The sequence below is a fragment of the Euwallacea fornicatus genome, chromosome 7, assembly GCF_040115645.1.
Source record: "Euwallacea fornicatus isolate EFF26 chromosome 7, ASM4011564v1, whole genome shotgun sequence".
NCBI classification, from domain to species: domain Eukaryota; kingdom Metazoa; phylum Arthropoda; class Insecta; order Coleoptera; family Curculionidae; genus Euwallacea; species Euwallacea fornicatus.
The window spans coordinates 3,933,048-3,950,022 of NC_089547.1; the positions used below are offsets into that span (position 1 = coordinate 3,933,048).

At 38.9% G+C, this 16,975-nt stretch overlaps 1 protein-coding gene across 8 annotated transcripts in view; it reads right to left on the reverse strand.

The window, feature by feature from the left end:
- The window catches only part of RapGAP1 (Rap GTPase activating protein 1), a 96,230-nt gene that overhangs the window by 27,708 nt on the left and 51,547 nt on the right, over nucleotides 1-16,975 (reverse strand). Inside the window, exon 1 of one of the 8 annotated variants that reach the window (XM_066283392.1) lies at nucleotides 16,199-16,672. The exons of the other annotated variants lie outside the window; for them this stretch is intronic. Coding sequence (XP_066139489.1) covers nucleotides 16,199-16,333 — 135 coding nt within the window. The 5' untranslated portion in view covers nucleotides 16,334-16,672. Of the gene's footprint in view, nucleotides 1-16,198; nucleotides 16,673-16,975 lie in introns of those variants that run through there. 8 annotated transcript variants of the gene reach the window in all.

Sequence of the window (16,975 nt, forward strand, 5' to 3'; positions counted from 1 at the left end):
TTTCGGTCTGTGTGAAGTATTCCGGGATCAGTTTAAACCCGGCGAGTTTATTGATCCACTATAAAATTGTTAATTTATATTTTCCAACTATAACGCAGAGGCGTGCCTTCGGGTTTACGTCTTCGGTCCGCAAACAAAGACAGGAATTGCGAAACGCGATTTGCGTTTAGCCATTATTTATCGCCGGCCCGAGATCGAAACAATGGCTTATTTCGTGCATTTTCCCACGCAAATGCTTAATTCTGCATTTTCCACGTTGCGAAAAGCCCCTCTAAACACAACAAAAAGTTATCTCACAACCTCGTTTCCTCGTAATAAATGCCCCCTTAGGAGTCGCGATTAATATAATAAGCACGTTAATTGTGTAAATGTTTTGACGTTACGTAGTGCCGCTCCGGAATACGCGTAACGAGGAGCGAGACAAACGAACAAAAAATGCCGCCAACTTTGCCCGTCCACGGGGAAATGTTGAAAATGCCGAGAAAATCGGGAATCTATTGATTTGATTTTCCTTAAGTCGTTAATTTCGTTAATGAAAGCGGATGCCCAGGGGTTGCGCCCTGTAGAAAATTGGTCCTACATTCCAGAAATTCTGGGATCGCGTGGCAAAAAGTGTTATTCTCGAAGAGGCTGAAAGTGACGAAGAGCAAAAAAGCGACCTTCAAACCTCACCAATATAATCATGCTAATTTCGTCGGCATATTTTATTGAAAACGTCATTATACACATCTGACCACATATTCGAGGCCATTAAAAAATTGTTATGGAATAGAATAGGTTAATCCGCCGCAGAGTTCGTGCTTCACGAACTAGGGGAAAAAAATACCATTTCGCTTATTACTATCAAGTCGAACAAATGTCAATCGAAAGTTTATATATATCTCATCTCGTGGTTTGCTGCTTTTACAACATATATTTCAGAAATATCGAAAGTGAATGCCAATTATTTTTATTGCCGAATGGGTTTTCGCACAAGTTGGGTACACGATCTAAATCGTTGGTCAATGCACGTTTGCCTCACTAATAAGGACTTAGGAAACGGACGATCGACTTTCACTTCGACTCTCTGAAACGCATTAGTGCATAAGGCATTAAGTGATCTCAGCTAAGGACGAAAAGATAGCCCATGGTGTATTTTCTAACTGATCGTTTGCACTCGATAACAAATATCCATTTTTTTTTTTTAATTTAAAATGATGAGCAGTTTTGTTAGTTTTCTCTTTTATTATTTTTTTTTTTCCCGAAAACCCGTTACACAACCCACCCAACTAATTACTGTATGAACGCACAAACATGATAAGAATAACAGAAATACTGCGACAACTACAGAACAGATGGAAAAAGAACACCAACAACTCAACTATACTGAGCCCACATTGCTTAACGAGACAGACAAGACAATCCCGCCTCCTTTTCCCTTCGAGCACCCTTTGGGAGCACTTCCAGATGTAATGTGATAGTATTTAGTCACCAAAAGATTACCATTGTATCACAGGCAGAAGACCTGTGGTACAATGGCAGGGGAGTATTGTGGCATACCTTGTTTAGGTCAGTGATGGAATTCAATTACCTAATTCTCCCGTACTAGTAAATGGTTCATCTATAATAATGTCGACAGGCGGTTTGTTTATAGGTGTTTAGTTGCTAAGATGGTTTTATCTCAAGCTTTAGCAAACCACCATTTATTATTGTATTTTTTAAATATTTAGAATAGTTAGTGTATGTCATAGATTTAGATATATTAAGTTTTTTAACAATAACAAAATGGTAGTTATCAATAAACTCTCTCGTCTTCAACATCTTTTAATATAAAATATTTTCTCGTTCGTACGTATTACGACAGACCTAACAGGTCGATAGCCTATTTCTGAGGAAATAAAGATTGTGTATATACAGGGTGTTTCTTAACTACGTGTAAAAAATTTAAAGGCGTAATCCTCGACTGATTTTGAGTCAAAAATGTCTAATAAACATATGTCCGCAAATGCCTTGTTTCCAAGATACAGGGTGTTGAAATGGGACAATATATACTTATATATTTTTTTTATTTTTTTTTTAATAAAACGGTGAATTAAAATCCGTTTTCGGTGAGACAAAAAGTTTGCACTTTCGTGGAAAAACTTCATTAACTCTAAAAAAAAGCGCTAACAATAAAAATGAAAAAATTATTTTAGTGTGCTCCTCTCTTTTCCAGTAGGGTCGCCACCCGATTTGTTGGAGAGTCGTAGAGGCAACGAACATATTCTTGTGATAATTTATTCCACTGTTCCTGGCCGGCTTCTTTCAAATCTTCTTTGTTTTCAAACTGTCGGAAATCTTTATAAACAGCCCTGGCAAGTTGCCCCTAGACGTTTTCAATAATGTTCAAATCCGGGGACCTTGCCGGCCATTCCAGAACTTCATAATTTTCGTCTTTGAATAATCCCTTTACCCTTTTAGCGGCGCGTACAGGGGCATTATCCTGCAGCAAAGCAAAGCTTTCCTGTAATAATGCTTCTGAATACTTTTTTTGGTCCAGCACCTGTTAATGCTAAATAATGTCTGCTCTTTATTTTGCCACAAACAAAAACTATTTCCTTTTTGTTATTACATCACATGCCTCCCGTACCGTCACACAATTTCTCCACCATGTTGCCTTTTCGAAAACACTTTTTCGTCTTTCCGTGGGTGGTGATAATTGCTTGCCCAACCATTAGGACGGACAGTGTCGATTTTTTTTTATAATATGAAAATGACGTTTTCATCCCTTCAGCTTTCCAATGAATATAGGGTCACGAGCAAACTGTTTGCGAAGTTTCTTACAGCTATCACTAGGCGATGGAATTAGCTTAATTTTTCTTTTCTTGTTATATGTGTGGCTCCATCAATGACCCTCCTTACATTTTTTTTTATATTTCTTTGGACTCCAGCCTTTCGCGCAATTTCTCGTAATTCTCAAAATATTCTGTTTTTGTCTGCTGGTTAAGACTGACGGCCTGCACGGTATTTTCTTCTTCCTACAGGCCTCCGGATTCTTAAGAACATTTTAAGTAACTCTTCTACTCCTTCCTGTATTTTTAAAAATATCCGAAGTGGATTGTTGGGGATTTTTCATTTTTAAAATGATAGCACGTTCGGAAGGTGTTAAATAACTTGCACGACCCATTGAAGGTGCTCAGTTTCACTGCAGTAACAACACTAAATACACTTAATTATTTACAACATTTAATTTTGGTAAATATTTATTTACAAACTACAAGTGTTCCACCTTTTTCTCCCAAATACGATCCCAATAATGCAAATCCATGTTTAAACATCAATTCTGCAACAAAAATAATATCAACTCTCAAATTTACAAAATACCTTTGCATTTTAGTGAAGGAATGGATATATGTGAATAATTATCAATAAACAATGTAAACATAAACAATAATTAAAATCAGCAACATGGACTGTCTTTTTGTCTCGGAACTCAAATCAGGCTTTTGTGAATAGGAAAACCACTCTAGGTGATTATTATCGATTTCCATTAGGGTGGAATGAAAAACTGAAAATCGGCTTTTTTAAGCTTTTAATTTGGGTATGGTCGGAATGAGTAATGAGCTTTGTAATAGGAAAAGAATGTTGGAAAGGCAAATAGAGGCCATTCAGCTCTCAACTCTGAGGTCGTATGTCTCTCTGACACGTGAAAAACTCTGTCATTACCAACTAACAACAGACATAAACGCCTTATGGCAGTAATAGTTCCATGGGAAAATTATTCACCCGAGGAGGCAGAGAAACCGTTATGCTGGGCACCATTTATCATCGCCGTTGATCATTACACGACGGTGTTGCTACTTTCCTTTTCTGTCTATCAATTTTCTTTGGAATTGCGTATTGAATTTTCATTAGCGTTATCGATGGGGAAACTATTTTAGGGCACCTCCCACCGGCCGTTATCAAAATGCCACTGTAAACTCCATGAGAATTTATCTTTGTGGGTCGTGAACGCTCGTTTAATCGTTAGTTATTTTAGATGAGGAATAAATTCGTAATTTAATAACAATTCAACACATCGAAACGATTAAATTTTGTTATTTAAAAAAAATCGTAATGCTTCCCTACCTCGATTCCCCAAAGCAATTTTGATCCTATTACAGTTTTTTTTAACCGTTTCCCAAACGGATCAATTTCAATCTTATCCGGTTTAATCGTCGTCGGCGCAAAAGTTCCTCAAAACCAAAAAAAAAAACGAAAAGCAAAACGAATCGTGTTTTATAGAAATAGAATCCCGAATTCGGATTTAAATTTAGGGCTTCCGAGTGTGCATAATCTGCTCTGCAGCTGCTCCCAACAGAGACCCACGTTTGTCGATTTTCAATTGAGAATTTCATTTCTCAGAAAAAAACGAGCAGTTGAGCTTTTCATCCTATGCAGTGGCAGTTTTGAATTGAACACCTCTAAACTAAGCTCTAAAATCGTTTAGGAATTAATTCCTTTGTTTCTCGCACAAGGAGCTGCAATTACGCAATTCGCGCAAATAGAGCTGAAAATTGCTCAATTTGCAGCTTCGATTGTCTACTTCTAAGAGGATAAAACCTAATTAGTAGTGGGGGGGCTTGCGCAGCGAATTTGCAATTTTTAAGCGATGCATTAGATATGATCGAACATGGTACCTCTTCATGGGACAAAAATACTTCTTATCGCGTCCAATTCATCTAAAATGTCTTGTGAATGCAACGCGGTCCCTATCTGTCTTTGGCCATCGCCAAGTTCTGCGTTTTTGCTTTTCACGACCTTATCTTTACGCTCATTAAACTACGCATAGCGGCTGTAGCAAATAGAAAAAAAAAACAATTTTTGAGATCGTTCAACTTATAGTAACTAAGAAGGGATAACCTCTTCTCCCTTCCCCTGAAAGTACGCAATAACCAGCGTTCCTACATATCAATTAACATTATAAATATGACTCGTAGAATTTCAGGTAATAGAAAACTGAAACTTTGTTTTTTTCAATTCGATTTCAATTCAAATATATGCGGTTGCCATCCTGACGACCAGATTTTACCCTTGTTGATTTTTACGGAAAAATCAAATTCAGCAGATTAGAACACTTAATAAAAAATTAACCCTTAACTTTGGATCGTCAGAATTGTCAATGGAATGATCCTCCTCTCAATTAACCCACCCGATGAGGCACAATGTACATACAACTAAGCCGGCTCAAACTACTGGAATATTCTTAAACAAATCGCCGAAACTTCGCAAGCATCCATCTGCCCAACTATTCCCTCACTCTAAACTTTCATGGGAAATAGTTGTAGTTCGCAATATAACTTACAGAGAGATAACCCATCAGTCCAGCGGCTCATCAATCCACCCCAAGAACAAATCCCTCCAACACGGTTCCGCTCGTGAAATTAACGGAAAAGTTGTTAACAACTTCTTGTAACGGCCGCAAATGCCGGCCAAACAACCCCCGTTTCCTGTTATTATTATTCCACGTTAACCGCCTGCATCTATTATGGAAACTTTTTAAAATTAAAACAAACAAAACCTGTTCGTACCACTTACAGGGAATGAAGGTGGTTAGGGGTGGAGGTGCATCGGATATTAGCAAAGCATATAATAATTACTTTTTGTGTTGAATATCCTCGTGAAAAATTGGAGGGATGATAGCTTTGAAAGGGGTTGTTGAACTTGCGGGGGTAATATTTGCCTACTTCGGTCGGTGTTGCAATCCGCACATATATTTTGTATTTATTATGCTGTCAAATGTTTTAATGTCGTCATTAAAATGCGAGTAGTTACGCCGGATGCAAATATGGGGGCGCGTGGGTGATGGTTGCGAAAGTGCATTTACAATAGGGATAGAATAAAAAATAAAACATCATATACGAAATGGTTTTGAACCAAAATTTTCGAAGATATCAGGTGTGTATCTAGGAGCGAATTCGGACGGCCCAAAAATGCGACAAAATGGCCGACGTTTCCACCGTGGTCGTTTGATGACGTTTCGTAAAGTTTTTGACAACTGCGGCGCAAAAAGCTAGGCGGCCATTTTGCCGGAGTTTCCGGTCCGAATCCGCCATTAGCACGAGGGCACCGCCAACGCGCAGGCATTTGAATACTAAATAAACTTTTATTGATTTAAATTACTATATTTCCGAGATATGACGTGCTACTTTGGCGACCTTCAATGTGCTTCAAAGTGAAAGAAGGCTCCTTAAAGGGCCCCCTAGACGCTCAATTATATTACTCAATATAATATTGTACAATGTTATATTGTGCAATACTGTTTAGGACACACGATGCAATATTTTTGTGCAACATCCGCATTCGCCAGTGTGAACTTGAAACTGGAAAGTATTGAAACTTGAAGGTAATCGAATTAAAAATGTCAAATCAGCGTAAAGCCTGTTTGGCACTTGTTTTATATTTTATCTACCGTACGAGAACCAAAACGCAAAAATTCGACAATAAATTCGCGGTCTTCATTGCGCTTCGCCATGGTGATTTTAAATAAACTAATAAATATTGCGCAATACTGTCCCTACACGCACAAATAATTCAGTATAGTGCAATTAAGTTCCAACACGCACAATTATCGTTCAATACTTGAGCAATATACATAACATACTCCTCAGACGCACAATAATATTGTGCAATATGATTGAGCGTCTAGGGGGCCCTCAAACTAACACCCAGGACCACAACCGAGAACATAGAGAGACCATATCAATCGATTTTGCTGAGAAGCAGCACCTCAAAATTGTCGATTATCGGTTCCAGGACATCCTGTATATTTTCAGTTGTCCCTACGTGCCTTAAATGCGAATCGCAGTGCCATAAAACGATAGAATTGGCCTAGATGAGTGCGCAATCTAAAAACATGGGATTAAAATCCATTTTTGTGTACATATGTGAAATTTCCTGTTGTACGAACCGAATCCGACGTCTGTATCGGAAAAGTGTTACATTATTCATCCCACGTATGCTGTTTAAAAATGGCTGTGGCAAATCGGTGTAGGAATATGCATTAAGAGCATAAGGCAAATATTAATTGCCCTAGATGTTTAATTACCGTGACTAAATGTTTCACTTGATACTTTCGGAATATGAATTATGAATTATTAATCCTTTACAATGAGACGAAAATCTGCAAATTCCTTACGAGCCATTGCTCACAAAAAGGAACAATGAAACCAAAAAAAACCTTCTATTAATCTACGTATAGAATTTTTTTCAATTAAGAAAATACATAAAATATTTATTGACGACACAAGCTTCGAAACTCAATAATGCAATATGAGCACACACGTTTCTTTCAGCTATCATCGCCATCATCATCATCGCTGCCATGGCGAAGCAATTACTTACCTTTATAATAGGTATCGGGTCTTATGACTCATTGAAAAGGTCAAACTTCCTATATTAAATCCTACAATTATTCAGGCCATGTTGTGCAGATTTCCTTTTTATCTCGTTAATGTGGAGCGTTATTACATAATTTGATCGTTTTTACATAAGAGAAATATTTAGGACCCAGTTAAATAATGTATATATTAAGCTGTAAATGAACAGGCAACTTGAAAATTGTATATTATTTGGAATTATTTAATTCGCAGTACTGGCAAGCGCAAGACGGCATAGAGCTATTTAAAAACTCGGTCAGATGGTAGATTTTAGACTAACATTACTTAGTAACTTTCTTACTTTGATTCTTCGCTGATGCGTGGCCAAATAACTGTTTTTTTTTTCTTTTATGCGCACCTCCTACTTTGAGGAGATTTCTGGATCTTGCCAAAACAGACTTTCGATTTACGCGTTTCTGAAAATAGAAAGATATCAGATCTTTTGATTTCTTGGCAATGGATTCGGGGCTCCGGTTAAAATTATGAGATATTTAAAGTTGATAGAATGGCGGGTCAATGACCTAGCTAGCATAGGAAAAAGGTTAATCGGAAGGTTTTAACGCGCCACTCCGTAGAAATCTACAGTTTTTCCAATCTTGGCAAAATAGTTTTCTCACTTTTTAGTTGATCGTAGAACATTCTCAGTCACAACGCACAATGGAAATCTCTGTATTTACTGGCGTTCAAACTTTCATCGTCGGTGACTCACACACCTTATGGAGACTTCTACTTTCGGAGCTGAACTAGTCATAGTTTGTTCGTTCAGATGGCAAAGATCGCGGGACCGACCCACACCCACATGGTACATGGGCACGATTCTGAGAGATTAGAGTTTGAAAGGAGTTTTCCGTTTATCAACGTTATAGCGCACAGAAACACGAATCAGACGTACGAGGTGCGTCAAGCTTCGTTTCCAACCCTGTACTGACCTCGGCTAATTGTTAAAATCTCACCACAGGAGACTGGAGTCACTGCCCACCAACGTTTTTTTTAAGCCACCGACGATTTAATTTGACTTCGAGAAAAAGCAAATTTGAACATTTTTATATTACACAGGGTCTCCCATTTGGGCATGGGGGCGCCGTCACGAAGCACCGGAAAACGCTCGAAGATCAAAGAAATGCACAGCATGTAAAACAAATGGCGTCAACCATTACCATCCACCAAATTCTCTTAAGTTTATAAAAAAAAATTACACTGCTAAACCGCAAAAACTCCCAGCATTTTCCAAGTCAGAAGAAATCCATTCGGTTTCATTATGTGTTTTAACCTATCCGTTCGCTCCGGTTTCGAAAAAAATGATAATGGAAATGGAGATTGGTCTTGGGCAAAAAAGGAGGTTACCAGGCCTCGATGTCGGACGAGGCAGCAAATGTATGCGAACATAAATCTCTCCGTTTTGTTTTAGGCATGACATTAGAACTTTAATGTTGATAATAATTTAATGCGAGCGGAAACTTCAGATTTATCGTTTCCATGCTCTCGTTTGCGTTTCCTACCCTTGAGGGCTGTTATTAGTAAATAACAACGAATATAATAATATACAGCTGAGGCAGCGGCATTAGCAACTATAAACAAACCAGTAAGTGCGAGTAAGCAACGTTAATGTATACAATATCCTAATCAGCAAAATTGGTTTTGCTGGTTTTAAAGCGAGCCATTGGCACCTAAGTAAATTAGGTACTCAGTAATCAAACGGTATACTCCTCTAGGCTCGGAGGAAGCATTAAAAACATTATGGTTCCTCAAGACGGATTGTAAGTAAATTCGACTCGCCTGAGGAATCAAATCACGTCCGATGGGTTCCGCTCGGCAAGGAACAATTCATAATCTGGAGAAAAAGCACAATTACGGCACGAACCTTGAAATGCGTGCGTCATTTGACATTAAAAATTACAGTAATTTCGTAACATATCTTCGTCGCAGTTACATTTTTGTAACTGCGGACAATAGAATTTTAAGCGTGCGTTGACACCACTTATTTCTTCCGTTAACTGGTTTCAACGAAATGTTTATTTCCATCATAAACACATATTACAGGTACACACATTTAGAACTTCTTTATATAAACAAATTCGCCAAATCGACTTGAAATTATTTGTATGGAAAGGCAGCGTTTCGAGGCATGAAGGGAATTAATATGCAGACGCTAATTTACGATGGTGAGGCCTTGACCAACTGATCGAGTTGTTAATTTATATTTATGATACATATACATGTTGCGTGCACACCTACATAAAAATAATTTTACCATTGTGCACGTATGTGCACGTTTAATGTGCATGGTATGGGCAAGAACCGTGGAACACGAAAGCAGGCCGATGGTACTCGGTATTCAGTAACTCTACGCAATTGAAAACTGTTTCCAGCCAAATCATCCTACTACAGCAACTATTGATATTTCAATAGTTTCAATCATCATCAATACCGGCAGCGAAGTACCGAACAGTTTCATGTCGTGGTCAAATGGTGGTAAATACCCCCCCCCCCCAAAAAAAAAAAAAAGGTGGGCGATAATCTGAGCAGGCGATAGAAGCCCAAGGAGTGGCCGATAAAGTGATTAGCCCCAAGGGATGACTCCTAGAGTTAGAAACACTCCATTGAAACTTTCATGGAAAACCAAATCGCCAAATTGCTTCCACAAGCAAAACTCGAGAGCGTAAATATGAATTTTTGGTGAGAAAAGCAATTGAAAGGGGACGCATCGTACCTCCAATAAGGGTAAAACTGTGACAGTTGTGCTGGCTTGCAGACCCCAAAATACCAAAAGCACTAGACCCTCCGCTACAGTCATGGAACGCGATGGAGAAAAAACTTCCATAGAGCGGTACGGAGAAAAGGACAATAATAGATAATCAAACTTCAAATACGGTTCAGATCAAGTAACTTTTTATCCACGTGACAAGCTTCATAACAGCAGTGTTGCCATATCTTTTCAAAATTGAGATGCAGCAGAAATTTGTCGGGCATCGTTGCAAGGCTATCAGTGTTTAGCAATGTTTAACCGCATTGTTAGGTCCAGGGTAAATAATTACCATGCCAATGAACAAAACATTAGCTCTCTAACCGAATTCAATGGTAACAAGAGCCCATTATTTTGCAATTTTCTTTCAAAATAGTTGATGAGGAACGCTACAAGCTCCTTACACCGACTGTATAAGAACTTGTTCATTATACCAACAATAATAACGACACCATCAATAACGAATAACCGAGAGCACTATTTTAGTCCCTAAAAGAAGGAATTTTTACCGCCAAGGCCGAACAGAGAACACAACGGTTTGAAACACGAAATTAAACCAAAACGCCGACAAATTAACCGGCAACCGCGCGAAAAAAAAATGGGGTTATGTTTAGACGTTCAAACACAACTTTATTCTTTTTTAGCGTATTGAATTCATATGACTTGTTACGTTGCGTAAGGCGACTCTCAATCGTTACATTTTGTGACGTGAATAATAATTTGCGTGATTTGGAATGTACCTTCGAACAGCTGATCTTGAGAGACGAAATAACGTGATTGATCATGGCTTAAGTTGCAAAAATGTAAATAAACCCAGTTACGGTTAGTAATAAGCGTAAGGCGAATCGTAAGAATTGTAAGAAAAAAAACTAATGAGTAAAAATGGCACAGTGCTTCCTTCAAGGTTCCACAAAACAATCGGATAAATTACCACGGAATACAACGGTAAATTCTATGTTTAAATTTGAACATTTGAATGTAATGAGGCAAAAATTAACCTGTTAAACCGTTACTGCAGATATTGCCCGGTACTGCCTATGATTTGCAAATCGCTTTGTATTGTGAATCGTCCTTTAAATTGGCATTTCGTTTCAGGGGAAAAAAACGGTGCTGCACTTGACAGCATCGAATGCGATAGTTTTTTTTCCACTTCAGAATTTGCCTAGAACTCAAACCCACAACATTCTCTTTCGTACAGATACGCAGCCCTAAGTTGCCTCTCTGACCCCTTGAAATGACGATTCGATTCGGGAATAATAAACACGCCATACTCGACCAGAATTTCAAGACTATAAATTCACATCAGCTTTGTAATAGCGGTCACTAATAAATGTTTCATTGAGACTTCATGGCACGTCTGTTGAAAACAACCTACCTATACTTGATGCAGTTTTTTAGTCTCAAATTTCCTCTGTGACTCCTTAACACATTCAGCGCACATCACGAAGTGAATTTTACAAACGGCCTATAAGTATAGAGAACTCCTTAGGAGTACTGAAAACATTTCATATCCATTTTATAACTGCTGAAGCAAAAATGAGAAGATTTAAATACTTATAGTCCGTGACGTACCGTTGCGGCATGAGCACCGAACTTGTTAAAATTCTGGACGATTCCCGAATGAGCAGAGTCGTACTTAACAACGTTCTCTGCAAAAAACGTATACTACGTCGCTAATCAGTGCAGGGTCGAAAAACAATCAGGTAGCTGTCCGTTCCCCCCGAGGTTTTTTGCGTTTTATAATGACCTAAACGAACCTTTGAAGACGGAAACCACCATTTTCTGCGCTGAGGAAAATTTCTTTAATTTTCTCCTCTTTCTTTTGAGAGTTCTTGCAGAGTTTCTTTTGTACGGACGTAGGTAATTTGCCACTCTTCTGTCCATATCAAACCACCCTAATGCAACAAATAAATCCGTTGCTTTCGTAAAGGAAAAGGCGCGTTCTTCTAACAGAACAGTACCCGCAAAAGCGCCGTTAGACAAAACAAATGTCAAGGTATAAATCACCTTGAGTTTACGTTGTAAACATATTTCCCGGGAAAGCAAACAGCTGGGCGGGGCGCAACCTTTCAGATGAACGCTTTATCACGGGGTTTCCACGTTTTTTCGTCATTTTTAGGGCGACACTTGATGATGAAGCCCTCCATTCAACCTTGGGGGATTAGGCGGCGAAAACAAAAACCCCATATCTCATCCGATATCTGCGAGACATTGTTTTCCTAGCCATCGGGAGATGTTTGCTGTGCAGCAAATAAGATGGAGACTTGCATGATGCAAGAGCAAATAGGAGTCACGGTTAATGACGTCGTAAAAATTGTCTGCAAGCAGGGAATAATGTCAATTATTGCTTGTTAATGGCAAGTAAATGTCTGTGGTTTCTTGCTTATTTTCAAGAGGAAAAAAAATTAAAACGCGAACTATGACCTAAAAACATCTGCTTATGTCTGATACTGCACTGATTTTTTTTTTAATCTAAATTAACATTTCGAAAATGTTAAATTTGCATAGCGATATGTGCTTCCTGCCAGATATAGCTCACACCAACCGGACAGTAATTATGAGCATATCAACATCAAACGGAATAGCGACACCCAGAGTTTCGCATTAATGAGGTACTATATCGCATGTTCGCGATTTTTACTTCCACGTTTCTGTTACCATTATTCCTCAAGTGCTAACTAAACTATCGATTACCAGATGTTTCATTCCTTACTGAATTCCACTGTACTGTTACCATAATTGCCGTCTTCCAAAAAACCACTAGAAAAAAACGTTAATCAATAATTTTTCCTGGTCATCGTTCTTTACGTTAATGTTGTTATTAATCAGCTATTTTTAGCCGATAACAGTGTAAATGTAAATTATTCAGAACCGGTCTATTGATTAATCAACAACCGCAATGTTGTAAACCGACACGCGATTTTATCGATTGCCCGACGAAATATTATAGAAACTAACTCGAGGGCATTAGATAATTGCTTTGAGTCATCTTTCTTACAGGAGAAGGTATTGTATCATGCGCGATTCATATCTTCCCGGTTAATTAGCGGCCAGGAAGTTATGATCATAATTGGGATTTGCCGCTACCTCAGGTGACCTACAGGTTCGAAGATTCAATGATGGAGGTGTCAAGGGATTTAGAGTGAAATTTTCCTCGGGAACGCTTCTTTCTCTAAATACTATCGCAAAGTAACCGGAGATAATCTCTGATTCGGCAGTCGATTGAGGTTAACGTTCCACCTCCAGAGCTATTTGAATAATTTATTTTCGCGCTTACCAAACTGAGCGATGTCAAAGCGCGCACTTGAGCGAGGGACTGATGTACAAGAAGTAACTTCTAAAGATTTTGTGAAAGTCGATTAATAAGCCTCTAACGACTCAACGAATGAGAACCTCGACAACTTGAACGAATCAAGCATCCATTGATCCCCAGATGGTTTGTAATGAGCGAAACCCCCCGCAATTTAGTTCGCACCGTCTAGTTTACAACAGGTCAATAATCCTATAATGATCGCATGCAACCGAACTTGATTTTTTCCAGTCCCTTTAAACATTTTTTTATTAAAGTCAAGTAAAACTAACAAAGTTGCACCTCAAAACTGGTACTTCCCATTGTTAAGGTCGGCAAGTTTACAACCAGAAAATCGGCGAAGTGGTGTCAGGGCACACCCACAACCTTCCTAAAATAATATATTACCTGAACCACTGAAGTCGAGTTTTACGGACAGGATTCGAGGTGGGCATTTAACTTTACAACGTCTAATTTCGAGTTTTGCAAATTGCAGCCTGCGGCCCCGCTGAAATCCGAATTTTTCTACATTATCAGCGGTAAATAAACGTTTAGTGCCAACATTCGATCCACGATGGAAATCCGCGACTAATACCTCCATAATTACCTGGTGCTATTCAAATTTGTATTCACCCATGCAATTAGCGCAAAAAGTTGAATCATTCTGCATGGCCAGAGGAGATTTAGAGTCCATATTGCAGCGTTTACTGAGACGGACAGTTCCGAGTGAATAAATCGTATGCACGTGCAGTTCTTTGCAAAAAAAAGCAAAAAAAACCTTTCAAAAACGCGTAGGAACGCGTTTTTTGCGGCACTCGCATTGTTTATGGTAGTTTCCGGAATATCCAGATTCTGCGTCATCGATTTCAATCAAAATTCTACATGCCACGAGTCCGAAAACAAAGTAATCGGGCCTTCCAGATGACCCGATTCGAGTTCATTACGGAATGATACAGTGTCAAAGTCGTCCGTTGGAAAATGAGGCCACTTGGGGTGTAAATCGAGTTTCCCCGGATTATTAAGTTTGATTGCCCGGACTTTCCACCGGATTAACGTCAATGTTCTGCCATGTTTACCTCTGCGATGATCCGGACGCATTACGTAATTAACTCGCGGCATATCATAATACTCAGAGCGTCCGTCTGACCTCAAAAGAATAATGGAACACGTGTTTGAGGTGCAAACCTTAAGATTGCCAGCGTTGATTTTCACTGGATGCTCCGAGGTTTAAAACGTACATTCGCAAAACTCGAAACTACAAAGAGAAACATGTAATTCGTTGAGGATTAGTTGGAGGAAATCGTGTCAAAGAGCTCTCAATGTGGGAACCTCATTTTAGTCTAAATTTAAGGAACTTTCGTAACGTCTAAAGCTCATTATCTAATGCTTTAGCATTCGGATATGTGGACTTAAGATTTAACTAATTACCGGGGCGAACTATTTTCGACTTTTGAAAGGAACGAGCCATCCTCAGATTGATCATTATCGAAAACGCATTCTTCAATGATACAGAACAGCGCTAATTTCGCCGTTGAAGTGTTTAGTTTGGAGAAAAGCTTTCTACCTGGTTATAACTCCAATTAAGAATGGATATTTGTTCATACAAATTTACTTTAGAGTGATGATGGTAATTAAAAATTATATGAAATCGGCAATTGTGGGGTCAATAGACGTTGGTCTTTGGAATTTTCCTGGCAAACTTCCTTAACTTTTCAAGTCTTAAACGATTGACTAAATCCTTACACCTAGTTACCAATATTCACTCTCATTCCATCCAAGCAGGTGTTATTAACAGGACGAATTTACTGATGCTTAGGAACGTTCGATTCTCAACGAGTTATATCGATTTACTCTACCTACGAAACATGAAGTTTATCGTGATAAAAATAAGATTTTTATCAGTGACGTCGAGCAAATGTGACCAGTTTGATTATTTTCTAACGTCAACGTTGCTCTGACAACTGCTGATTGGTTGTCAAAAATTTTACCTCTTATCATCAAATAATCATTCGAATATTCAATTGATGGTAAATGTTGCAAGATTGATCACGTTTCCATCGAAGATGTGTACGCTTTCTGATTTCCGACAACACAATAAGTATGGTTAAAATACGTGGTAGTACTTATGCCCAAGTGGTAGGTAGATTTGTCAGATATTTGCCCAGCGGAATATAATTAACTCGACCTCATGTTTCATCCGATAAACTTTTCTGTAGCGCTGGTGATTTTTGTCCTTTTGTTGCACCACACCATTGAACTTGGTCGACACGATCAGGTTTTGTCGAATTCTACTTTTCAACTCAATTTCGAAACAACTTAATCACCCGGAGTGAACTAACTTGACCTAACCGAACTAATCTTGTTTTAATAGAAGGATGACAAACTTTCCTGGACGCAAACTTTATTAACGGTAAAAGCAAGCAATCAGTTACACGGGACGCAAAACCGACGCAAACTCCAAACTTATTAAAGTTGTTAAAAAGTCGTGTAACAAATGAACAAAAAGTCATTAAACCCTGGCTTACTCCATTTATTTCCGATTATCTAGGAGTAATTTGATTTATTACTTTATATTTACTTCTGTGAAGTGCTCTAATTAAATCCACACTTCCGTCATTAAAATTATATGCTCGCATTTTCTTCTCAGACAGTTATAGTTCTTGGTGGCAGGTGGACAGTCATTCCTTGGCAAAATCATCAAAAGAGAAAGCTATTGCGAGTCGAGATGATGACGATGACGTAAAATCTCGATTAGGCAAAATACTTCCTCATATCGACAATAATTATTACCTGCAAACTGACGCCTTTCCCCAAGGTGTCACTTCTCCCGGAAGGGGCGTCCTTCCACCTCAACACTCCCATGACTGCCTGCCTCACCCACCCTCGCGGGATGGTGTTCCGGTCGTTCTCGCTCAGCGTTCTCATCAGGATCAACCTTAAGGCCACATCAACGCCAGTAACTAACGCTGGATGCTGTCATTGCACTCTTACATCACCCAAATTTTTTTTCTTTTAAAATTCGTTAAGGTCTTCAAACAACTCCACCTTAATCACCCTAAGGCCAGACAAAACAGAATCATATAAGGCCAGTCAGTGTCAAATTAAATCCGAAGCACCTTCAACTATAAAAGTCTGTTACAACAATCACCATTCCATCAACAAGCACTGTGGAAAAAAAAACAATTGCCGGTACCGAAACAGTTGCGCTCGCAGAACGTAGTCGGGACAGGCCAACTGAGACGAACCGAAGGCGAAAAACATTTGAACGTCGAGCGCGTATATTGCCGCGAAAGCCTGTTGTCCTTACCGACCAATGGGAGGCGAGAAAGAAGCACACACTCGTGGGAGGTCGGCTTACTTCGGCCGTTTGGTTCTTGAGGAAAAGGGTAGTTTTTTGCCACTCAGGAAGGAAATCGTGCCGGGAAAAAGGAGAACTAATTGATAAGAAGGGCCCCACGAAAAGGTTTTTTGTCTGTTGTCGAAAATGCGTTGGCGGAGTTCGATGGGAGGGGATTGCGACTGAATTAATCAAGGGTTTTTGTTGATTGAGAGTGCGCTATCGGCGTT